Source organism: Chelonia mydas, chromosome 1, assembly GCF_015237465.2.
Source record: "Chelonia mydas isolate rCheMyd1 chromosome 1, rCheMyd1.pri.v2, whole genome shotgun sequence".
NCBI lineage: Eukaryota > Metazoa > Chordata > Testudines > Cheloniidae > Chelonia > Chelonia mydas.
The window spans coordinates 35,741,305-35,766,637 of NC_057849.1; the positions used below are offsets into that span (position 1 = coordinate 35,741,305).

At 44.4% G+C, this 25,333-nt stretch overlaps 1 protein-coding gene and 1 long non-coding RNA gene across 5 annotated transcripts in view; one reads left to right on the forward strand and one right to left on the reverse strand.

Annotated features, from left to right (window-relative positions):
• Positions 1 to 9,211, forward strand: part of AASDHPPT (aminoadipate-semialdehyde dehydrogenase-phosphopantetheinyl transferase) — a 58,474-nt gene extending 49,263 nt beyond the window's left edge. For 2 of the 4 annotated variants that reach the window (XM_027822158.3, XM_007059680.4), the window contains exon 6: positions 5,774 to 9,211. In XM_027822158.3, the coding sequence (XP_027677959.2) occupies positions 5,774 to 5,932 (159 nt within the window). In that variant the 3' untranslated portion in view covers positions 5,933 to 9,211. Of the gene's footprint in view, positions 1 to 2,640; positions 3,806 to 5,773 lie in introns of those variants that run through there. The other 2 variants (XM_043529750.1, XM_037890066.2) reach the window with 1 other exon arrangement.
• Positions 9,212 to 10,595: 1,384 nt separating this feature from the next.
• LOC122463071 lies at positions 10,596 to 17,938 on the reverse strand. Its single transcript, XR_006286051.1, has 3 exons — positions 17,643 to 17,938; positions 15,422 to 15,625; positions 10,596 to 10,927 (listed from the first exon to the last, which is right to left on the reverse strand). It is a non-coding gene; the product is annotated as an uncharacterized LOC122463071 (long non-coding RNA).
• Between the last annotated feature and the right edge of the window lie 7,395 nt (positions 17,939 to 25,333).

The following is a 25,333-nucleotide window of genomic DNA, read 5'->3' on the forward strand; positions in this document are numbered from 1 at the left end:
GGCAAACGACTCTTCCCGATCCACAGCCTGTGGTGTTTGTGGGTCTGGTCTCAAATCTCTCGCAGTCATCACAGTGATAAAGAGCAGGGATTGTATGGTCTTTTTTGGTGCTCACTCAGTCCACCTCTTTGTTTCTGTTTAGACCAACAAAATTAAAGGACATTTTATCTAGGAACAAAGATTGTAGGTCACAGTTATAAGATGAGGGCTTGTATCCATGAATACAGTTACCCTGAAAGGGAGTTAGGGGTCATGGTAGATAACCAGCTGAGTGTGAGCAGTCAATGCAGTGCTGTAGCTAAGAAGGTGAATGTGATGCTTAGATATATAAGCAGAGGAATGTCTAGTAAGAATAGGAAGAGGTGGTGTTACCTCTGAGTATGGCATTAGTAAGGACATTACTGGAATACTATGTCCAGCTCTGATGTCCGCATTTCGAAAAGGATGTCGTGAACTTGGAAAGGTTTCAGAAAAGTGCTACAAGAATGATTTCAGGTCCAGAAAATATGGTTTATAGTGAACAGCTAAGGAAGCTCTCTCTGTTTCTCCAAGAGAAGGTTGAGGTCACTTGATCAGTCTACAAGTTTTTACATGGGAGAGAGACTTAGGATAGTAGACAGACAGCTCATTAATCTATCAGAAAAAGGCATAAATATTGAGTGGTTGAAAGGTGAAGCTAGACAAATTCAGACCAGAAATAGGTGCAATTCTTTTTAATAGGGCCAATAATTAACCATTGGAACAATTTACTTAGGACTACTTACCTAAGGATGTGGTGGATTCTCCACTTGAAGTCTTTCAATCAAGACTGAATATCTTTCTCAAAGAGATGCTATAGCTCATGCAGAAGTTAAGGGCTGTTGCAGAAATTATTGGATGAGGTTCTTTGGTCTGTGTAATGCAGGTGATCACAATAGATGATCATAATGGTCCTTCAGGCATGTATGTATATGCCTCATATATATGACATTGGATTCTTTTGAAAAGCAGTGTCAGTCGGGGCACATATGACACACTGTGCCTCTTCCTCCTCCCATGCAAGGGCATAAAGGGTGGAGCATCCGGAACCTTCTCTTCTTACTGTCCATGACAGAAGAATGGAATCTAGTGAGTGTTCAACCCACTACTTATACAGAGCTTCAATCTCACCCTTTTCTTGACTGATTTGATGAAGAGAATCTATAGTCACCTTCTTATCCCCTTATTAAATTAATTTGGACATTCCATTTTTTAAAAAAAAGTCCTCTCCCACCCCTCCACACACCCCTTTTGTTAAGCAGCATGATGTGTTTCATGTTAATATGGCAGACCCTAAGCCATTAGGTTTCAAACCCTGCTTGTCCTGTGATGTTCTCATCTCCTCTGCTGATGGACACAACCATTACCTCTTCTTCCCAGGGGTGTAGCCACAAATGGGCCTGGCCCACCCACTTAGCATCCAGGCCCACCTATGTCTGAGCAGGGGTGTAGTGCTGCCACAGTGGCCCAGAGCATTACTTGGGCACCTGAAATCCAAGACAGAGCTATGCGCCCACCCTTCAGAAAGCTATGCTCTGGCAGCTCTGCCATGCCGTTTTCTGAGCTGCCCCATGTGCGTGCCCAGCTCGGCAGGTGAAGCCCTTTGTCTCGGAGCACTAGGGCTAGGGCGTGGCATCAGGGGAGAAGCTGAGCTAGCAGAGTCTGTCATTGCCCGTCCACCTGAAAGTCAGGGCCCACCCAAATTTCCACTTCTAGCTACGCTACTGCTTCTGCCTGGGGGAGAACCACATCTCAGACAGGTGAGAAGTGTGTCAGTCATTTTCTTCCAGGATGCGCAAACCGAGGAATGTGAAGCTCAAGTTACATCTTCTTGAGCAATCCAGGTGTGTCAATTCAGACCCTGAGGAAATGACAGCTGCCAAAGTGGAACCAAAAGAGTTTGGATCAGAAAGTGCTCCCTGGAATAGGCACCAGAGCCTGGGATCAGGCAGTGGAAGAAAGGCAGTGAAAAGGACACTGGCAACCTCAGCGCAGGCAACCTTAGTGCTTTGGCAGCCTCAGCGTCACAACTGGTGCCTACACCCTGATCGTGGGCGAGTGATGCCAAGAAACAGTCCCACCTGGAGCATAAGCACAGCTCTGAACAACAAAAGGACCATTGCACAAGGAGCACATAAAATATCACTCCTCCAGGGGCAAAGCCTCCAAATCCTCCACCAAGGCAGGAATAGCATAGGGGGGAGGAGCCCTGGTACTGCTCTTGGTATCCTTGACCGAACCAATGACAGATCCAAGATATACCTCTGCAGAGACCCATAGATCCAGTGCTCCTAAGTGGTGATCAGAATTAGATATGATGCAGAGGCCACATCAGCACATGGCACTGTCATTTGAAGAGGGTGATTCATTGTCACCCTTACCAGTTTACTCCTCCTCCCCAGCTATAAGCAGGGTTGCCTCTCCCTCGCCTTCGGAGAGCAACTCCAGTTACCTGAGGCAGAACCCCCTTGCCAAATGCTCTGCTTCAGGTAAAACAGGAGTAGCACTGAGCCGGCTGATCAGCTGGCACTGGGCCAGTATCCCCTTGACATGCTCTCTGGGCTTCACAGGGGACTATTGTTGCATATGTCTCAGAGCACATCTCCCCATTTGTGCATCCAGAAAGAGAAGAAGATTTCACTCTCCGACGACATTGGCCAGATCTCCAATACCAGAGCTTGATGTCAGCCACCAGGAGATGGAGAAAGTGGAAGGCCAGCACCAACCCCTTGTGACGGGTTCCCTCCTCCCCCTACCCCCAGGATGCCACCTGGAACTGGGGTACCACTGAGCCACCTGACCCACCAGCCTGGGCTCCCTCTCACACCATACTGCTATGACAAGCTGCAAAGCCCTCCAGCCTGCACTTTCACCAGCATTCACACAGGTAAGGACACACCCAGCTGCAGTTACACACAGACTTTCTAACCACCATCTTCCAAGCCAAGGACCCCAGAGCAGTACCATCCTGCCCTGGTCAAATCTAGCCAGTATATATACCCCACCTCTTCTTCAATGCGAAAAGAACAATGCACGCTTGTGGTAACCAAGCAGAGATTTTCCCCAAGCACTCCAGTCAAAGCTCACTGATTTAGATTAAACCAAAAACAAGTTTATTAACTACAAAAGATAGATGTTAAGTGATAAGTGATAGCAAATAGATCAAAGCAGATTACCTAGCAAATGAACAAAAAACGCAAACTAAGCTTAATATACTAAATAGATTGGATATGAATTAGCAGATTCTCACCCTAACTAATGGTACAGGCAGACTTTTAAATTCTTAAGGCACAAGCTACACTTGCTTTGCAGCTTGGAATCCCCAGGTGTTTCACAGGCTAGAAGAATGGGGTGCAGTGTCACACCCCTTTCTCCATCTCAGGAGTCATCTTCATCATGAGACAGTAACACCAGCCCCTACCCCAGTGGTCAACAACTTCAAATGCTTCCAGGAGTTCCTAGCAGACACCCTGGACATCAAAACAACAGGCAGACCAAAGAAGACCCTTACGCTGTTTTGATATTCTCAATATAACTACTGAAGTCAGAATTGCCTTTCCCATCTATGAGAGCGTACTAGAACCAGCTAAGGTACCCTGGCCACTCTTCCTGCCTCCTGTAAGTGAATGGAGAAAAGAGATCAGGTATCCTCAAAGGGCTTTGAGCATTTTATAGCCACCCAAACACAGGGTTCCAAGTAGTGTCTGCAATCCAGGAGAAATCAAAAGATACTCCAAAAAACAAAAACCCAAAGAAATTCAACCTGTTTATGTTTAAAGTGTACTCCTCATTTCAGCTCCCAGTGGTGAACTACCAGGCCTTGTTCATGAACTATGACTTTCTCCCCGAGAGGGTGTCACTCCCTTCCTATCAAACACCTTGCAGGAGCACAGGGAATAGCTAAAAGGAATAATAAAAGAAGGCCAAATTGTTGTGAGGATGGTACTACAGCTGGCCATGGATGCAGATGACATGGCAACAAGGTCAGTGGCCATTGCCATCACAATGAGATGGACATCTTGGCTGTTAGCTTCCAGGGTACCCCAAGAAGTGCAAGCCACCATCGAGAACGTGCCCTTTGAGAGGATGGAACTCTAAAGACTCAAAGGCTGTGTTAAGGTCCTTTGGGATTTGCACCCTGGTTCCTTACCAGAAATTTGATTGTCAGCCCCGGCAGGGACCTCATACTCTCATGACCACAAGCTGAGTACCTGCCTCAGAAAATATCCAGGTATTCCAGGAGAAACCCATTGACCTCCTCCATCACACACCTGACACAGTCACAGAGCCAACAGGCTTGACAGGAGTGTTGAGAGTCCCACTGGAGTTGATCCTTGTCTGCCTTGTCCATTTCCATGGGGCTTGATCGACCATTACATTAGACAAATGGGTGTAAGACATCATTGCCCTCGGCTACTCTGTTAATCTTCACACATTTCCCTACTTCTCCTCCTTCCCCATCCCTCTTCCAGCATCATTCTCACAAGATCCTGTTGCAAACAGAAGTGTCCTCATTGCTTCATCTAGGAGCCATAGGAGCGGCTTCTGCTCTCCATAGTTCTTTATCCGAAAGAAGAATGGGTGTCTTCATCCTTTCCTAGACCTGAGGACACTCAACTAATATGCTGCCTCAGATTCAGGATGGTAATGCCTCCATCATTCCATCTCTGCAGGTTGAGAATTAGTTGATGGCTCTCGACTTGCAAAAGGCATACTTCCACATAGCCATCCATCTGGCCCAAAGGTAGTACCTAAAATGAGGCCCAACCATTAGCCAAAAAAGGTACTGCCATTCAGCCTATCCACTATGCTGACAATCATTACAAAATGCCTAGTTGTGGTTGCAGCACACTTGGGAAGGCAGGGCAGTCATATCTACTCTTACCTGGATGACTGACTGATCAGAGACAGGTCCCAGCAAGAGGCAGCAAGGATCCCACTGTCCCTCCTGGTGAAATACAAAAGTAAAAATAATATTTTATCCTATTGCAAATGATAGACTTCATAAAAGCTACAGTAGACTCCAGATCATACAGAGTGTACCTGCGTGAGAACCACTTCCTGTTGTTGCAATCACTGCTACCTGAGATAAGATCCAGTCCATCTACAATAATAGGGATGTTCCTTGTGGCGTTCAGCCATATGTCGGCACATGTATGTGCCCCTGGAGCTCTGGGACAGGCATGTTTACTCCCCAGCAAGGCACCAAATGCATAGGAATGTTGTGGTGCCAACTCATGCCCCACAAGGATGGTCTCCACTTCACCACCACGTGTGATTTTTTTCATGGGAGCATCAGCAGACGCAGAGTGCACATATTTCCATGACCGATACTGCTGTTTAGAAGAATCTGATCTCTGACGTATGAGGCATATACACACCTACAGTGGGATCCACACGAATGACAACATTTCAAAGAACCAGAGTTACTGAAGGATAAATAGCCCTTCTTTATAGGCCTTAATATTTATGAATCTTAGATTCCCTGGCACTTTTTTCCTTTTCCATTTTATTCTTTTATTTTATTTTATTCACTAAAACGTCAATCTCTAGGACTATATTATCTGCATCCCCACTTCCTTGCATCTTAACGTATTTAAGGTTAATTTTTTTATCACGTCTGTATCAATCTGAACATTTTAAAATTATTCTTTTTAGTTTTTACAACAGTTTAAACTGGTTTGGGCGGGGGAGAGGGAGAGGAGTGAAATTTGTCCGTGCTTCCGACTTACACTAAAATGTATTTTTTCCTTAGGTTCTTTCTAAAGACCTGACCCAGCCACAATTCCAGGTATTGACTTTTGATGATTTAGTTGCCGCTGGTGTTCCTATAGCACCTGAAGACCCTACATACTGGGATAACTTTTGTTCCAAGCAGGAGTGCCCAGCACGCCAGAGTACTCATTCAAGATAAGACTGTGTTTCCAAGAAAAGAAACTGAAATCTTTCAAAGACCACACATTGTTAGTCTGCGAAGCTTAATTTGAGTGTGTGTATCCATTTCCCCTTTTAGACCAAGATTTGGTTTCCCAGCCTCACAAACCTGCCACCTTTTACCCCCTTTCCCATATGCTGAGATCATGTCAGGCTAAAGAAACTGTGAAGTAAAAGATCTAAATTGACCCTGCACCTTTTTTTTCATTGTGTAATTTGCCTCTACCTCTGTGATTCTCATATCTCTATGATTACTCACTGCCAATAGCAGTGAACAGAGCTGCATTAATGCTGCTCTTGATGAGGAACAAGTGTTTAATATTTAAAGAAAATGTGTTTTCATACTTAATTTCTGCTGATGTTTAAGTGATATTATTGCCTATCTCTCATGAAATAATAATTTTATTCCACAGTAGCTGGGCAAAGCCAAAGTAAAACAGTTGGTTAATGATGATGGCACTATTACTTCATAGCAAAAGTTCTATGTAAAATTATCAAACTTATTTGAAGTTAATGGATCTACAGCTGTGTAAAACCAGTTTGAGAGTGTTCTAAGTCCTGGGCTTTTGGTGAGGTATGTCTCACACAGTCAGCCGCCTCCTCAGAATTATCTGTACTGATGAATCTCTCCACTAATAGTATATAGGTTTTTTGCATCTCCTTTAGATATCTCATTCCTCAGAAGTGGATACATGTCCTGCAGTAGTTCTGCGTTTCTGGACCCATATTTGCATCTATGTTCTCTTTATTTCTAGGGACCGCTATTTTTTAAATACATAAGCACTGTCTGCCCTTTTCCAAGCAGGGCTGCAGAGCTGGAGCTGGGGGATGTAGAGTATTGCATTGTCATATAGACTTCAGAGAGACTTGGGAGAGAGCAATAGGTGCTGAAAGACAGTTTCAGACTATTTGTCTTGTCCTTTCCAAAGAATACTTTTTCCCATTGTGTATCCTCCTTTTTAATCTATGAAGTGTGGATATTAGAGGTCATTTGAAAGGTGCAGGGAATGGATACTGACCAGAATCATTACTTCAGAATAAAAGGCTCATTTCTCTTCCCATTGTAGTCAAACAAAATTCATGTTGACTTCAATGAGAGTAGGATTATGCCCAAATTGGCTGTTGCCCTGCATTCTGATTGGGTGAAGGCCTGCTTGTATTATAACCTTTAAACTTGCATCTCTGATATAGGATTTGAGGCAGAAAGGAAATGGGTTTTATGGTCTTACAGAAGCTCCCATGCTGCTGATGCGGATAATCACTTCTTCACACTCAAATAATACCTGTTAAAATTATCCTTTTGCTTGCTTTTACAGCACACTTTTTAATTGAGCCATTAATTAATAAATAATTACATAATTCTCTCTCAGTCATTACAGCTTTACCCTGTAGGTAGGCGTGAATCTGAAAATTAAGAATTTGTAGTACTGAAAGTGTAATGACTATTGGATCTTGGGTTAGGAGTCCCCCAGGGGCCAAGGTTATTCTGTTTAAAGTCAAGGGAAATTTCTTAATGGAGAAAACCAGCACTAAGTCCATTATACCCTGCTGATTGTAAAATTTTAATTTTATTTGCTAAAATAATAGCTGTCATAAGGATTTGTTGATAGATGGTTTTTTCCAGACTACAATAGATGTTTAAAAATAATCCTGTTTATTAGTTGTTGGTCTTAATTGTCACTGCAGCTGGTGTTTCAGACCAAACTGAGAATCCAGTGCTTTTTATCAGTCTGCACTGCAAACACTAAGCCCCATTGGCAAGTGCATAATAAATTTTATCATCTGCAGTGAAATAATGCGCACTGTTGTAGGTGATCACATTTAGGCATGGGAGTTAATCCTGATAACACCTCTTTTGGCTGGCTAATAACTAATAAGGTTGTCCATTTTCAAGGCTGTATCTGTAACAAGAAAGTTTAGAAACTTAAGGGTTGGTACTCCTCCAAACTCTCCCACCACTCACCCCCCAAAAAAGCATTGATTATGAAAGACCAGGCAGAATCACTAGGAAGACTCCAAATCCTCACAATACACAGATTTCCTTTACATTTGAATTTCTGTTGCTCTGGGTAAAAAAACAGGATTAATCTAACTTTTGCAAATTTTATCAAGCAGTAATGGTAAGAGGTAGTGTTGGCTTGTGGAAACTCAAATGAGTCATATGTACCTACAATTTCAGCTCTTAGCAGTATTGATAGAATTATTTTACATTCATATGCACAGAAAAGGAGCAGTCATAAGGGTATAAGAGTTTCACATGTCTATACACTAAGATCTTCTAATACCCTGGGTATGTGAACAATTATTCTCACAATCATAAGAATAGCTTTCTGAGCATATACTACTGCTGTAAATAATTATTTAGAAAATAAACTGAATCTCTTCTTTAAGCAGTGTTATGCATGTGGAGCACACATTCAAATCAACATGGTCATGTATAGAAGAGTTAGTGTAATTGAATATCCAAGATGAAATCCTTAATATTGCTGTAAATGATCTATCTATTTAATGCTTTAGGGCTAGATTTTTTAACTTCGTTCTTTACAGAAATACCATGGTACAAATTGTGATAAATGTGTTTAACTTTGGCATATGTCTGTGGTTTTAAAGTATCTTATGTAAAGATTATAGTTTAGTGACAGAAATACTTTTAAGACACCTTGCATCTATGTGAAAAGAGCGTTATGTTGTCGTTTGACATGAGTATATGGCTGTACGAAGTAGGTCATATGACTCAAGCAGGCTTACGCTATCAAGATTTATCTTCTTACTACATTACAGAAGCAAATGGGCTGAAATGATGAACACGTTAGCTAAAGCTAACATTGGTTTTCAGTTTTTCAAAAAAAAAAAAGGTGTAAAGCACTGATATCGTTCACAGCTAACCACATTTAACAAATCAACATAAAAAAGATGTTGCTAGAAAGACCTGGATAGGAAAAGAAATATAAGCTAGAAATGAGGCTACAGATATGCACATGAGCATCATCTCTCTTGGAAAAACTACCTGTTGGATGTTGCTTCCCAGCTTTAGTGACCATGCACAACTCTGTTTACTTTGATGGTGTTTGTTCATGTTGTTTTTTAGTTTGTAACATCCTTGGGGAAGTAATCATGTTTTTGGCATATGTCATGCACATTCTATACAAAATTTTAATATCCAAATATTGTAAATATTCTACATTGTTATTTACTCTTACATTAATGAGAAGTTCTAAGGTTTTTGTTTATTGAAATAAAAACTTCTTCTAAAATTGAATTATTGTTCTAGCATTCTGGATCTGTTCTGCTGTTTTTAAATAATAAAGGTTGTTTGCTTATAGCCAGACACCTTTTTGAGGTGACCTCTCAAGCTAAGTAGGGTTTGACTTGTGTTGTTATTAGATAGGAGGTTTCCAAGGAACACCAAGAACCTGAGGCAAGTAACATTAGTGAGGCAATAGGCATAATGCTGTGCTCTTAATCAGTATTGAATCTATGCTAGAGCACAGGACAGTATGGTGCTGGAGGTGGCATCTTGCAGATGAGGCATAAAACTAGGATTCTGACCACTTGTGGTCATTAAAGCTTTCATATCACTTTTCATAAGAGTAAGCATGTTATTCCCTTTCTTCTGGCCAAATACCAGTAGGATAATTACATTCTGTCTACCTAACTTTCTTTTGCAGCTTTGATTGGGTAAGGTACAGTATTCTTCACTTCCTGCCTTAAACTGTGGCAGATGTGTGCTGTTGAACAGATACTGTTTTCCGCATCAGAGATAACTGCATTTTAGTGGTGGGAGAAGTAAGCCCCCATAGAGCCCTTGTTTAATTTGCAAGAAGGCTTAATTTATTAATGGTGTAAGGAGCTTTGAGTTCTTCTTTAAGTAATATGTATATGGAATATATATATATACACAGAGTGTCTTCAACTCTTGGGCTATATGGCAGCTTGCACCTTTGTAACCAATCACACCTGGCTACACCTCCACTGCTTCCAGGGTTGATACAGAACAACCTACTGTCCAAGCAGGGACACCTGGGACAGGCAGGCAACTTGCCCCTTGCATGTAAAGAACTCCCTAAACTGGTGAAAAGAGCAACTCAACATCTGCGTGGGTGTCGTTTTCTCTCGCCCAACCACATCAGTGTCTAACAACCGATGGAGCCCACCTTGACACCCTCATGGTTCAAGGTGGGTGAACAACCCACAAAGCCAGTCTTCATATCAGCCTATTGGAGCTCAGGGCAGTCAGGAAGACTTGCCTCCATTTCCTGCCCCTCATCAGGGACAAGTCAGTCAGGGTCACAGTGAACAATATGTCCTGCATATGCTACATCAACAAGCAGGAAGGAGCAAGATCCTGCTCCTTGTGTGCCAGGAAAGACATAAAACTCTGGAACTGGCGTATAGCCCACCATATCCAGATTTCAGTGGTCTACCTCCTGGGCATCCAGAACACCCCACCTAATGTCCTTAGCAGACATTTCTCCCACAATTATGAATAGGAGTTGGACACTCGCTCAGGTTCCTCACAACATATTCAGGAGATGGGGGCTGCCAGAGATCGAACTTTTTGCCACCTCCGAGAACAGGAAGTGCCCTCTGTTCTGTTCAAGGGGAGAGTGGGGGTCTGGGTCACCACTCCCTGGGGGACACTTTCCTTCTACCATGGAAGAAGAGTCTGTTCTATGCCTTTCTCCCAGTGCTCCTAATTCTAAGGGTACCAAACAAGATAAGGCAGTACAAGGCCAGAGTTATTCTCAAAGTACCTACCTAGCCAAGACAAGCTTGGTACACTTGCTTGTTTCAATTCTGTGTCCAACCATTGATCAAGCTCCCCACCATTCTTCATCTCCTTGTTTTAGGATGTGGGTGGCGCTCGTTACCCCAACCTAGTGGTTCTATGCATCGGCTTGGTTCCCGGATGGTTCTTGGGAATAGAGGCTTCCTGCTTTCCGGAGGTATAGTAGAAAAACATCAACCTACTTACCTGCAGAAATGGAAAAGCTTTGTCCATTGCTGTGGTTGTCGCTACCTCCACCCTGAATTGGTTCCCTTTTCCCTCATCTTGGATTACCTGCTGGATCTGAAGACATCCAGCTTATCTATCAATTCAGTCAAGATACATCTGACTGCCATATCAGCCTTTCATTGCCTGGTCAAGGGATTCTCCATTTTTGCTCATCCAGTATCATCCCAGAATTATTAAGGGTCTGGATAATCTCTTCCCCTACATTAGACACCCCTCCTTGTCTTGGGACCTCAGCCTGGTTTTGGCCCACCTCACAAGACCTCCATTTGAATAACTGGCAACCTGATCCCTATTTCAATTATCTAGGAAGATGGCTTTTTTAGTTGTCATCATGTGAGCCCTTAAGGCCAGGGAGATTGGAGCCTTGATGGCAGATTCCCCCTGTACGAAATTCTTTAACTATAAAGTCTATTTCTGTCCACATTCTAAGTTCCTACCGAAGGTTACATTGGATTTGCATCTTAACCAATCTATCCATCTACTAGTATTTCTGAAGCCTTATAGTTCTCAGCAGGGATTCTATTCCCATACCCCGGATGTTAGAAGGGCCTTGGCCTTCTAACTGGATAGAGCTAAGCAGGTTAGGAGATCACCTAGACTCTGTCTCCTTCGCAGATAGATCGAAGAGGACTCCCATATCTGCTCAAAGACTTTCAAAATGGATATCAAGTTGTATCTCTACCTGTTACGTATCTGCAGGTCCTTGGCGCCCTTCCCCCCCCCCCCTTCCCCAGAGGTTAAGAGCACATTCAGTCAGGTCACAGGCAACCTTTACTGCATTTGTGAAGAATATTTCTGTATCTGAGATATGTAGAGCCACTATCTGGACTTCAATCCACATGTTTTCAAAGCATTGCTCCCTGCCGTCTGATGGGGCACTTGGCTCTGCAGTACTATCTTCAGTTCTGTACCCTGTTCTGAAACTGCCACCTCTTTCTGGGGATACTGCTCAGAAGTCACCTGAAGTGGAGCACAAATTGCAACAAATCTTGTACAAAATATATTATGTAAGCTTTCAATGGAAAAGTTATGATTTGCTAAATAAGATTATCTTGTTTAAATCCGTGTATCATCACTAGGGCTCCGTGTCTGTCATGGAGGTCACGGATTCTGTGACTTTGCATGACCTCCCATGATGTCTGCAGGGGTCAGTGTGGCTGATCCCAGGGCCAGCTGCTCAGGTGGCCCCCAGGACAACCACACCAGCTGCTGCTGGAGCGGCACTGGGGGCAGCCATAGTGTGCGGCCCCCAGCAGCTGGTGCCGCTGGCTCCAAGTGCCACTCCTCCCCCAGCAGTGGCCCTTCCAGCACCCGCCCCCCTCAAGATTTAATCACGCTTATGGACAGGTCACTGGCCATGAATATTTGTTTATTGCCCATGACCTGTCCATGACATTTACTAAAAATACTCATAAATAAAATTGTAGCTTTAATCATCACTGTATCTAAAGTTAGAATATTGGCTAAATATCTGTTTCCCAAGTATGTTTGTTCCTGGGGTAACACCCACCAGGTGAAATCTGCATTGAAGCCAGACAGCTTTGTGTTGATGGTCCATTAAAGACATTTAACTCTTACAATGGGTCATAGAGGAGACTCATTCCACCAGGTAAGTCTTCCTTTGGACTCCTTAACACAGATATGGCCAATGGCTGCCCCTGTGAGTCAGCAAACCATGTAAGGACATGTGATTTGCTCATGTTACCCTGGACTCCATCTTGTGCCAGTAACTTTTCACAGACGGGCTGTGAGTTTTGTTTGGGACAGTAAAATTTTAAGCTCACGGCAGAGGATATAAAAGACCCGTGAAACATCTCTGTGTTGCCTCTTTCCTGCTCTGATTCTCTGGAGTGGATTTACAACTAAAAGGAACATATTGGACGATTGACTGAGGAGCTTCATTACTACAAACCTGATATAAGAACATTGCCATTATTTTATGTACATGGTTTATTAACCATTTTAACTCTTTTTTTCTTTACTAATAAACTTTTAGCTTTTAGTTACTAAAGGATTGGCATGATTATTGGGTAAGATCTGAATTATATATTGACCTAGCTAAGTGCCTGATCCCTTTGATGAAATAGGTTTTCAATAACCACTCATCATAAAGGCTAGCGTCTGGGTGGTGAAATAAGGGCTGGAATGCCTAAGGAGACTGCATTTTTGACTTCTTGTTCACCAGTGTGATGAGACTTACTGGTGTGGTGTAATCTAATCATAAAATAACCACCAGGTTGGAATGAGTCTGCCCTATTTCTCAAGAATTTCTCCTGAATCTGGCATTCACAGTTGTGACCAACTGAGGCACGGTGACACTTCTCTCCCCCTCTGCCTCGTCCCGCCTCCAATAATTGATGTTCAGGTAAGAAAACGATAAATGAGCAGCTCTTCTTCTGACTTGCTTTTGAAACCACTTTGTAAAACAAAGACAGGAGCTTGAGAGTTTTGTAATGGATATTCATTCACCACAAAAATTACATGAAAAGAATGTTATTTGTGAGCAATATCTAGGAGATGTATCGTTTAGCTTTACAAATGCTGTTTGTCCTGCATTACCTAAGGGATACCTATGCACCACATCATAAAGCCATGAAGGGAGCACAATGCTGTAAATAGATATTAGAGAACCTGCCTAATATTCCACTTTATAAAGTTTAATTTCTTGGTCACATTCTGAACTAGAAGAAGAGCTAATACTGGACAAATAGATATAATTCATCAGATAATTTGCTTTTGATGTAGGAAATCTGCTTCAGCAAGGACAAAATCACTTGGTGGGGGATCCACGAGAGACTTGGGCATTGTAACGCTGAGCATCACAGCGCCTAACTTTTAGGCACCTAGGAAATCACAGTCACAACACTGTGATCCTCAAAGCCAAGTTAGGCACCTAGGCTCCTTATACAATGAATGGGAAGAGAGAGACACCTTATAATGTGATCCACAAAAGCCAGCCCACTAGGTGTGGAGCCACCTAAGCTAACCAATGCAAGATGCTGACAAGAAGAGTGTGTTATAAGCTCTGCCCCACTCAGAGATAGGCTCCTAACTCCAGGCTCCAGGGAGGCTCCTAGCTCTGAGTAGCAATTCAAGAATTGGAACCAGTCTCTTGTAGTAAGGCACCTTAGGTGACTCAGTAATTTTTTGTGGAAATGACTTTGGAGCCTACCTCATTCCACACAAAACAGCTGCAAGAGGAGGTGGTGGTGCTGCCCACCTTATAAACTTATAGCCCCATGGTTACAGCACCCCTGCCTCCCCTAGGATGTGGGAGACCCAGGTTGAATTCCCCACTCTGCCAGAGGGGAAAAAAGTATTTGACCATGGGGGTCTCACTTCTCAGGAGAGTGCTCTAGCTACTGAGCCATGAGACAGTCTGATGTGGGCTCCCTCAATCTCTGATTTTGCATTTAAATATTTTTTTTAAAAAAAGTGGTTGAAGCAGGGGACTGGACCCAGGGTCTCAAACCTCCCAGATGGCTACCCTAAACACTGCATTATGGAATCATTCTCTCTCTTTCTCTCTCTCTCTCTCTCTGGCCCTTGTAAATACTGAGCTAAAAGTTATAAGGTGGGCACCACCGCCTCCAGCTGGATTTTGGCCTCAGAGGCGAGGTACAGGATTTTGCCCAGCACAGGACTTAGGTGGCCAAATGCCTCTTCTGGTTCATGGATTGCTCTGGACTTAGGCAGGAGATAGGTGCCCATATGCATAGAGGGAGGCAGCAGTGTGCAAGCCCAGAGGCAGGAACAAAGGCCCCTAGTTAGCTTTTACTCTGAAAAACATCGGCACCTACAGGGTTCAGTCGGTGTTTTGTCGATCACAGTGGAGCCAAGACTGGGACTTAGGCTCCTAAACCCACGACTTGGTACTTTCGTGGATCCCATCCTTGTTAATTAAAGAAATGATCCATGTTTCCCTGCAACCTTTAGTTATGATACATGTGCTGTGAATAACAAACAATTCAAAAACATTGTTTCAGAAAGTAGTGGATACACTTCAGTAGCTTGGGAGAACATGCCTAGGAAGCCCTCTGATGGAAAAACTGCTCCAAACTGTTTGTTCTTTAACAGCAAAATGGATCTTCTATGTTTGCATTTTGATTTGATTTTAATTTAGGCACAAATAACTTTGTGAAGGGTTATATGAATTACAGTCGTAGAGACTTAACTAATAATACAGAAAAATTCAGTTTACAAGAGTTGTACTGTCAAAAGGAATAAAGCATATTTTTTCCCATGATGAATAACAGCAGTTTTGCTTCAAATCAGTTTCTTTTTTCATGTGGCAATTTCTGTGACATTTGAATTGATCTTGAAGCGAAGTGAGAACAGGCTGAAGTGCAGCTAGGAGACATGAATCTATATTTCTTAATCCCGGGGAACTAAAACATGCCCATACACATGAAAAGATTAATTAAGGAGACAGGATGGGTTCAGATCACTTACAATAATCTCTTCTGTGACATGCATCAAATATTAATTCACTTGTTCTATTCTGATGAAATCCAGCCCTTGTGACAGTTAAGCAGGCACCCTTTGAAATACCATGGTTCTTCCAAGACGTCTACATCCCGGTTAGATACGAAATGAGTCTTTGTGGTCAAGTGAAACGTGTTCCACTAACAAAGTTTATAAATCTGAGGAAAGAAACTCCAAAGAGAAATAGCATTTACCTAAAATACATGAAAAGAATATACAGACAACCCCTGAAAAATAATTTTAAAGACAAGGGCAATAAAACCTATTCTGCTGTGCAGATTTTACATTTTCAGCAGCTTGATAAGGGGAAGGTTGCACTTAAATTTTCTGTTAACAGTTGTGTTTAGCCCCAATCTGAATTCCACAAAAGCATTGAGATTTGCCTGATTTTGGACTTCAAGATGCCTCTGGTGGCAGCATGTAGTATATGTGGACAGGCTGTGTCCACATTGTTGTGTGTAGCTCTGTGAAAGGCTCTGGCAGGGGACAGACAGTGAGGAAAGACTCCGGCAGCTCCCTGCTGCCAGTGCCTTTCATGGCAGCTTCCTCCCAGCCAGAGCTTTTCCCTACTAATGGGGTCTTTCCCTGTGATGAGGAAAGGCACCCTCAGCTCTCTGAAGCAGAAAAAGGCTCTAGCAGTGCGGAGCTACCAGACCCTTTCCCTCCTGCCTCCCTCCTGCCAGAGCCCTTTCCCTTTCCTGAATGGGGACAGACTGGTGGCAGGGAGAGCGTGACTAAAAATAGCAGGGTAGATGGGGGAGGCACTGCGGGGGCATGTAGAAAGCTGTTTAGGGCACATACCCCCATTGTTCAGAGTGTCCTTACTTCCTTAAGCAGTGCCTCACCATCTACACTGCTATTTATACCCATGCTAGGGGGGCATGCAGCATATGTATGAGGGATGGCCAAACTTATTGATGATCTGAGTTGCATGTGACAATCTTCTGACATTGGAGGGCCAGAGCGTGCCTGCTGGGTCTCAAGACTTGAGCCCTGCTGGGGGGCATGTCTCAGGCTTCAGCCCCTTGGGAGGTGCCTGTCGGGGCTCAGGGCTGAAGCCCCACTCCTGCCAAAGTCCCAAACCCTGGCAGATGTACCCCACAGGGCTGAAGCACCAAGACTTCCCTCTCTCCACTGGGCAGAACCAGAGCTGATGCATTGGGGGGGGGGGAGCACATGGGGTCATGTGCCCCCCCCAATTTTTGCCAGGGTTTGCTGGCCCCAGTTGGTCAGATGCACAGCAGCTGCTGGAGCCAGCAAGCTGGGAGCTGCTGCGGTGGGAACTACAGGGAGAGCCACTGCTTTTGCTGCTGCCTCTCCCTAGGAAGCCAACGCAGCAGCCCCTCCTTGCAGCTCCCAGCTGTTTGCTGCTGCCTCTCCATGCAGTGCTAACACCTAGAAGCTACAGGGAGGGGCTGCTGAGGGTAAGAGCAGGGGCATGACTCAAGCTGTTGGGGGAGCTGAATCTTTAAATTGTGCCCCACCCTTTTCAGCAGGTACCAGTCATCTCTGGTAGAAGCTCCTAGTCCCACTACTGGGCAGAAGCCCTAAGGTCTGCTCCCCCAGTCTGGTAGGTGGAGAATCGGTGGGTGTGGGGGGCTCTGTGAGTCACACTTTAACTGTAAAAGAGCTGCATATGGTTTGTGAGCCACAGTTTGGCCACCCCTGATATATATTCTATACCTGCAGTAAGGAATGTGCAGAATAGACATACTCTTTGGGTGAAATTTACTCCTATGCAGGGAGCCTGCTCAAGTCTTATGCACCATTTAAACTGTGATTTGGAGCCTTGGAGGGCATAAATAGGGCAAATGCCTTGTGCTGTGTCTGCTGGACAAGGGTGAATATTAGCCTGTCTGTCAGATACCTTTCATAGCAGTAATTAACACAGACTGTTCCCAGGGCTTTGCAGATTCCTGCCAATTAAAATAAAGAATGCTGATTTAGGCATCCCTGCAGAAAGTAGCAGAATGTTTCCTTAAATGACTGGGCAAAAACAAAACGGGAAAAGGACTTGTACTGTAAGACTTAAAGGTTGTACTGTATTACAAATAGTAAATTAAACAAGGCATTTAAAAGGCAAGCAGAAAGTGTTACTATCTTCATAACTCTGGAGGGGAAACATTTCAGGGCTTAGGTTTTGTTTTGTAATTAATTCATACAAAGCTGAAATATTTTAATCACTTACTTTTTTGTTAGTTTGCTTTTCATTTAAACAGAGGGGCTCATACGTGCCTTACTCAGGCATGTCATTAAAATTGTTGTAGGACTCCAGCTTTGGTTCTGTACTCTTTAGCTAATTACTTCACTTTTCATATCTTGAATGGGGTTGAACTTCATGCAAATGACTGGTCACTTCCAACTTAGCTGTTATGTCCATGAACGTATTTTTAAAAGACAAACACTGACCTGGATTGGAAGCCACAGGAAATGTAGTATTTCTCCATGCTTATGTTTGCCTATGCCCTCAGTGTCTATCATCTCACATCTGCATGGGAATTGTCAGCTGACCAATTAGGGCATATTTATAGCCCTTTGTGCTGTCAGAGGAGTGCTCCAGGACCACAGGGAGGTCTAGGATCTGGTCTAACTGTGGTGCATCAAAGAGGATCCATAAACTGTGCTGGACTTTTGGATGACTGTTGCTCTACATGACTATTTGCAACTGTTAGCGGTTATTTGGTTGTTCAACAAGTTCCCATTTTCCTAGAAGTGGAGAGAATGTGTTTCTTTTCTCTCACCTGGCTGCTTTTTAATTGCCTGATTATTTCTTGGAATTTTTTTTAACTTGTTGAACTTGCAGATATTTCATTGAAATATCAACTATTAATTGCACTTTTACAGATAATTAGTTACAGCCTTTTGAAAATGACATCAAATTAATCTAGGGATGTCGACTGGAATGTGCCAGTTTCTGAAGGTTGTTGCAATCTCATATCAAAGATGCCTTTTAACAAATAACCTAGCGGTGCAGCAGCTCTTTGAAATATTGTATCCTCACAATTTGTATAATGAAAAATTGATTTATTTTACTTTGCCCATAAGAGACTTGTGATGGGGTGTCCACTCCACAAAGGACTGGAAGGGGTTAAGATGGCCAGGTAGGCCTATTAACTCTACAGGCTGCACCTGGAGAGAGAGTCAGGAGAGGTAAGAAGCAGTTTAGGAAAGGAGCAGTGAGGACTGGTAGAATCAATCCAGCAGTTCTGGGCTTTAAGATCCCTGGACTGGAACCCAGAGTAGAGGGCGACCTGCGTTCCCCTACGAGCCACTGAATGAGTGGCACCTGAGGCAGTGAATGGACAGACAGCCTAGGACTGTTGAAGGAAAGACTTTGGTGTCCTGTGGAAGGGGGGAATTCTGGCTGGAGGGCTGAGTCATGAAGAGGATGCTGTGGTTCCTGGAGTTGCTGCAGAACAGAGAGAGAGATGGTGTTATGGCAGACAACCATGGGAAGGGGTGTCGGCCTTGAGAGCTAATCCCCAGAGTGATATGGGGAGGCGCCAGACAAGCGGTGAGTGGTGCACCCTGTCACAGGGCTGAATACAGAACATAAAATAGAGCAGGGGTTCTCAAACTGGGGGATTGGGATCCCTCAGGGGGTTATGAGGTTATTATGTGAGGGGTTGCAAGCTGTCAGCCTCCACTCCAAACCCCGCTTTGCCTCCAGAATTTATAATGGTGTTAAATATATAAAAACGTGTTTTTAATTTATAAAGGGGGGTCACACTCAAAGGTTTGCTATGTGAAAGGGGTCACCAGTACAAAAGTTTGAGAATCACCGAAATAGAGCCTCCATGACTTTGGCAGAAAATCCCAATGTGCCATTTCCAGCCTCTTTCTCATGTGGGAAAATCCTGTTTCTGAAATGAACATTAGCTTCTCTCTGTGATATAGCAACTGGGAGAACTCCTCTCCTAGTGCAAATCAGCCCAGCTCCAAGATAATATCAGTGGAGCTACACTGACTTACAATAGTTGAGGATCTAGCCCGGGGTGGGCAAACTTTTTGGCCCAAGGGCTACATCACCATTGCAAAACGGTTTGGAGGGCTGGGTAGGGAAGGCTGTACCTCCCCAAACAGCCTGGCCCCCACCCCCTATCCACCCCCTCCCACCTGACTGCCCCCCTTTAGAACCCCCAACCTATCCACCCCCCCTGCTCCTAGTTCCCTGACTGCCCCTCCCTGGGACTCCCCTGCCCCTAACCACCCCCCTGGAACCTCACCCCCTATCCAACCCCTGAGTGCCCCGACCGCTATTCACACCCCTGCCTCCCCAACAGGCCCCCTGGGACTCCCATGCCTATAACCAACTGCTCCCCACTCCCTTACCATGCCACTCAGAGCAGCAGGAGTTCACAGCCCTGCTACCTGTCCGGAGCCAGTCCCGTGCCGCACTGCCCAGCAGGAGCGGCAGGCCATAGCGCTGGTAGCGCAGTGAGCTGAGGCTGCGGGGGAGGGATGACAGCAGGGGAGGGGCTGGGGGCTAGCCTCCCTGGCTGGGAGCTCAGGGGCCAGGTAGGATGGTCCTGTGGGCCGTAGTTTGCCCACCTCTGATCTAGCCCTAAGGTTTTTAACCAAGTATGGCCCATTATAAGCCTACGGTTGCTGGCAGTCATTTCACTGGGGATTCGGGGTAGGGAAAGACATTCATGTGGTCATTGTGCTGATGAAAGAGATCATTTTAGACCTGACAACAGAAGAAATTAAATACCATGCTGTCAAGGTTCCTTCCCCACTCTGAACTCTGGGGTACAGATGTGGGGACCTGCATGAAAACCCCCTTAAGCTTATTCTTACCAGCTTAAAAACTTCCTCAAGGTACAAACTTTGCCTTGTCCTTGAACCCTATGCTGCCACCACCGATTGTGTTAAACAAAGAACAGGGAAAGAGCTCACTTGGAGACGTCTTCCCCCCAAAATATCCTCCCAAGCTCTACACCCCCTTTCCTGGGGAAGGCTTGATTAAAAATCCTCACCAATTTGCATAGGTGAACACAGACCCAAACCCTTGGCTCTTAAGAACAATGAAAAAGCAATCAGGATCTTAGAAGAAGAATTTTAATTAAAGAAAAAGTAAAAGAATCACCTCTGTAAAATCAGGATGGTAAATACCTTACAGGGTAATCGGATTCAAAACATAGAGAATCCCTCTAGGCAAAACCTTAAGTTACAAAAAGACACAAAAACAGGAATATACATTCCATTCAGCACAGCTATTTTACCAGCCATTAAACAAAAGAAAATCTAATGCATTTCTAGCTAGATTGCTTACTAACTTTTTACAGGAGTTCCGAAGAGCATTCCTGATCTGTTCCCGGCAAAAGTATTACACAGACAGACAGACCCTTTGTTCCCCCCCAGCTTTGAAAGTAACTTGTCTCCTCATTGGTCATTTTGATCAGGTGCCAGCGAGGTTACCTTAGCTTCTTAACTTTTACAGGAGAAAGGGTTTTACCTCTGGCCAGGAGGGATTTTATAGTTCTGTGTACAGAAAGGTGGTTACCCTTCCCTTTATACTTATGACACATGCCTTGACATGATTGAGGAAAAGAAGAAAAATGAAAGCAGATTAAGACATAAAGGAATTGTTTTTAAAAAAGTAATATTACTATAACAAATGTTAAAAGGTGTCAGTGGAGTTAAACAGTGTCTAGCTTTTCCTGTTGTCATTTGATTGGTTCCCAGTACTAGCCAATTTGTAGCAATAGAAACCAAGAAAGAGGATTGAGTTTGGGTGGTTGTGTTTTTTTTGGTTTTTTTTTGTTTTTTTGTTTTTTTTTTGGAGTGGGGGCATAAATCTTTAGTGCTTCTCAGACATAATGTACAGTGTGCCAGAGAAAAATCAATAGCATCATGACAGTGCATCCTTAAAATATATTTAGGCTCGCAGTTCAGAAAAAGAATCCAGATAAAATAAGTGCTTTAAAAAACAAAACAGAGTATTTGTGTTTGGTGGATTGGTAGGTGGCAAGAGAGATACAATTTAGAAAATCTCATGAGTTGCATCACAGCCAAATAACCATCCTGAAAATGATACTAGGAAGATGCTCTGCTCAGAAAGGCAGATCTCACTGCCCTCTTTGAAAAATATGGGATATAATCTTCAGAAATCTTGTCTGAATCCCTCTCCTAGTCAATGCTGCTGCCGGTCACTAGACATTCACGCTAATATTTCTGACTACCCATAGAAAAATATTACTGGTGAGTGGAAGGAGTATAAGCTTTTTTAAAAATTACAGAATTTGAGCTCCTCTGAACCACCTTCTCCCATGATTTGGAGATCCCTCTAAGCCTGCCAGAGAAGAATCCCTGCTCCAGGGGAGCTGCTGATTTCTGCAGGGCAGACTCCTCCCCCAGATGCTTGCCTGCTAAAGAGTGCAGGAGTGAAACTTCCCTCCTGTGCTCCTGCCAGGGCCACAGCTATGAGAACTCCTGAGTGCCCCTGGGAATTTGGGATCAGAGCAAATCAGGGCAGATGGAGGCCAGGATTCAGTCCACCACCTGAGATGTAAATTGGTACTGACCTTGAAACTGAGGAAGGACAGTTTACACTTGCTCAGGGAAGAAAATAGCAGCCAGTGGAGAGATTCAAAGAGGAATCCGTGTACATCAATATTAGCATATAACAATTTTGCACCAAGTACCTGTGTATATTCTTATGTAGAACAATGTTGTGCCAAGTATAGGTGGTGTTACCTGTATACAGTAATACCACACCTAAAACCTCTGTGCACCCTCTGTGCATTGTACATGTACATTTATGGACATATTGTAGCAAACTGTAAATATTCCTGTAAAAGTAACCAAAAAGGAGACAATAAATACCCCTATTTACTTGGGAGGCATGTACATCAGATCATTAGTCAATGTCAAGTACATTGCCTAAGGGAGAATTCTGACTATTGATTTTTCTGTTTTGTTGGAGAAGGAGGAATTGACTCATGGTGGATTTGCTATTTTTAAGATTTATATATAAACTGAGACTTTTTACAGTTCTATTAGAATGCCTACAGCTGTCGGTTAGGCTTTCTCTGTACAAATCCAGAGGAAAATATAAACATTAAATAAATATAATGGTTATGGTACAGAACTGGGAGCCTGATCTTCTAGGTTCTATTCCTGGCTCTACTAAAGTCATACTGTGTGACATAGGCAAGCGATTGAAACTCTGGCCTTGATTCTCCAGTGCTTTGAATCTAATGTTGCCATTTACACCTATGCAAAGTGAATGATTGGGTAAAGTTCTGATAATGTATTGTTTTACACCAGTTTGCTCAGGATACAAGGTGAAGCAATGTCCCAATTCCCATCTGTGTAAGGGAGATCATACTTCTCAACCACACAAGCGTATTGGATCGGCTGTGTTTTACGTAAAACGTTTTGTGACCCCTCTGATCAAAAGCACTCTAGAATGCAAAGCGGTAGTCTTAGCATAATCATTAAAGGAAAAGCTATAGTTATGAGAATAATCTGGTAATAGATCATGTGCCATAGGAAAATGGGAAATCATCGGCCTTAGAGAGATTCAGGGATCATCTCTCAGGGCTGATATAGAGAGCGAGTGTGTGGTCTAGTAGACAGGGAACTAGAGTGGGAGTCAGGAGACCTAGGGTATGTCCACATTGCAATTAGACACCCGTGGCTGGCACATGCCTGCTGACTCAGGCACACAGGGCTCAGGCTAAGGGGCTGTTTAATTACAGTGTAGACGTTCGGGCTTGGGTTGCAGCCCAAGCTCTGGGACCCTCCCATCTTGCAGGGTCCTAAAGCCCGGGCTCCAGCTGAAGTCTGAACATCTATACTGTAATTAAACAGCCCCTTAGCCTGAGCCCTGCAAGCCCGAGTCAGCTGGCAGGGGCCAGCTGCAGGTTTTTAATTGCTGTGTAAACATACCCTTAAGTTCTGTTCCTGGCCCTGCTGCTTAGGACCTTTTTATAAAGTCACTTCATCTCTCTGTCTCTGTCTTGTCTGTGTAGATTGTAAGTGCTTTGAGGAAGGGACGATTTCATATTATGTTTGCATCACAACTGATACAACACAGCCCAGATGGAGCCATCAGACTCTACAGAGATAAAAATAGAAATAATTTAGGGATAATAAAAACTATCTGCAGCTCCTTCACGCTGAAATGGTGTTCTGTGGTGGAGGAGATCACTGTATCTCATTGTCATGATATTAAAACATGTTTATTCATAAACAGGTAATGTGCTAAATGGCTCTGTACTTCCACTGGATGGCTACAGTGTGTAGACGAGCCATTGGTAGATGGTTTTGCCATTACACGCTGCACTTCTCTGTATAACCTACAAATGGTTTTCAGTTGGCGTTTGTAAGTAGTTTCATGCTGCCTGCTCCTCCATTCAAATTAGTAGCTCTAATAAAATTATGGATTATGCAAGCCAGAAATGTTTACACAGTGGGAAGCATGCCAAAGGCTCAACAATAGTATCATAATTTCATTAAATCAGGAGTGTACTGTATGGCCTAAAAGATGATTTGTTTGTGCTACAGTATGTGGTCCGTGTTTATCTTGCATCCCGTTTGTTTAACATACGGCCTCTCGTCCATAATGCTTTTCTCCTTTGCTTGTCAGGATCATCCATATGTGGTCTGGGCAGGAGCGCAGAGCATGACAGACCCCGATCACTGCCCTAGGCTGGCTGTGTGTGTGACACCCCTGCTGGTCCACTAACCTCCATAAGCAGGCATGACCTCCGCTAGGAGGTGGAAGCGGGGCTGCTGACGCAACTTTGCCTCCTCTCCATCCCAGAATTTTTCTGAAATGATGCCCCTGGTGACTGAACATGTTCCATCGCCTCAGAGCTCCTAGATGCCCAGTTGGTCAGTGTTTTCCCCATACAGCGACTGAGCTGGCTCCATTCCCTCACAGCTGCTAGTGCTGACCAGACTGTGCATGCATCATCCCCACAGAATGACTGAGCGTACTCCATCCCAGGGCACAGATGGGGGCTCAGCAGGACCTGCACTGTAATGGCTGTTCTCAGCTGCTCTGGGCCAGGGACAGGGTAGGGCTAGGCACCAGAACTGACAGCAGGAACCTCTTTCCTCTGCTCTCATGACCCTCTTCTGGGTCCAGGCAGCACAGAGGAGGAAGCCATCTGATTCAAATGTGGAGGGGGAAAAGCCAGCTGGGGAGGAGGGAAAGGAGTAGATTGGGACAAGGAGTCTGGTGAGATGTGGACTGGCGAGGGGGGGAAAATGTGGCTAGGGTTTTGAGAGGGGTGACTGACACTGGCTGGGTTAGGAGTCTGGATCTGGAGGGGAGGGGAGGCTGGCACTGGGAGCTGGTGGGGAAAATAGGGGGTGAAGATACTCAGATCGGCGAGACTGGAACTGGATGGTCAGGGAAACCGACAATAGGAACCATTCGGGGCGGGGGCGGGGGGGGGGGTTCAGGGCAATGGGGAGGAGAGAGAGATCTGAAAAGCAGCTGGCATGCAGGTCCAGAACTAGAAGTGACTGGGCAAAGGGACTGGGACTAGAAGCCAGGAAGGAGGTCTTGGGGGAGACTAAGATTGAATGAGCAGTGCAGTGAGGGAGACTGGGACAGAGAACCAGTGATGGGGAGGAAGGGAGAGAGTGAGATGGGTGGGGAGGGGTAACTGGGACTGGCTAGGTAAGGAGACTAGGGCTGGGCATGGAGAGGGGAAGAGACTGTAATTTGAGGATGGGGGTGGAGACTGGGATTTGGACAGTGAGCCCAGAGTGGGACACTAGGATTGGCCAGGTAAAGAGAATGGGGCTGGGACAAGGAGCCGAGAAACAGAACTGGGCAAGAACAGATTGTAGGGGTCAAGCTTGGGAGGAACAGGCAGAAGAGTCTGTGCCTGCTAGACACACTCCCCTTGAAAGCCT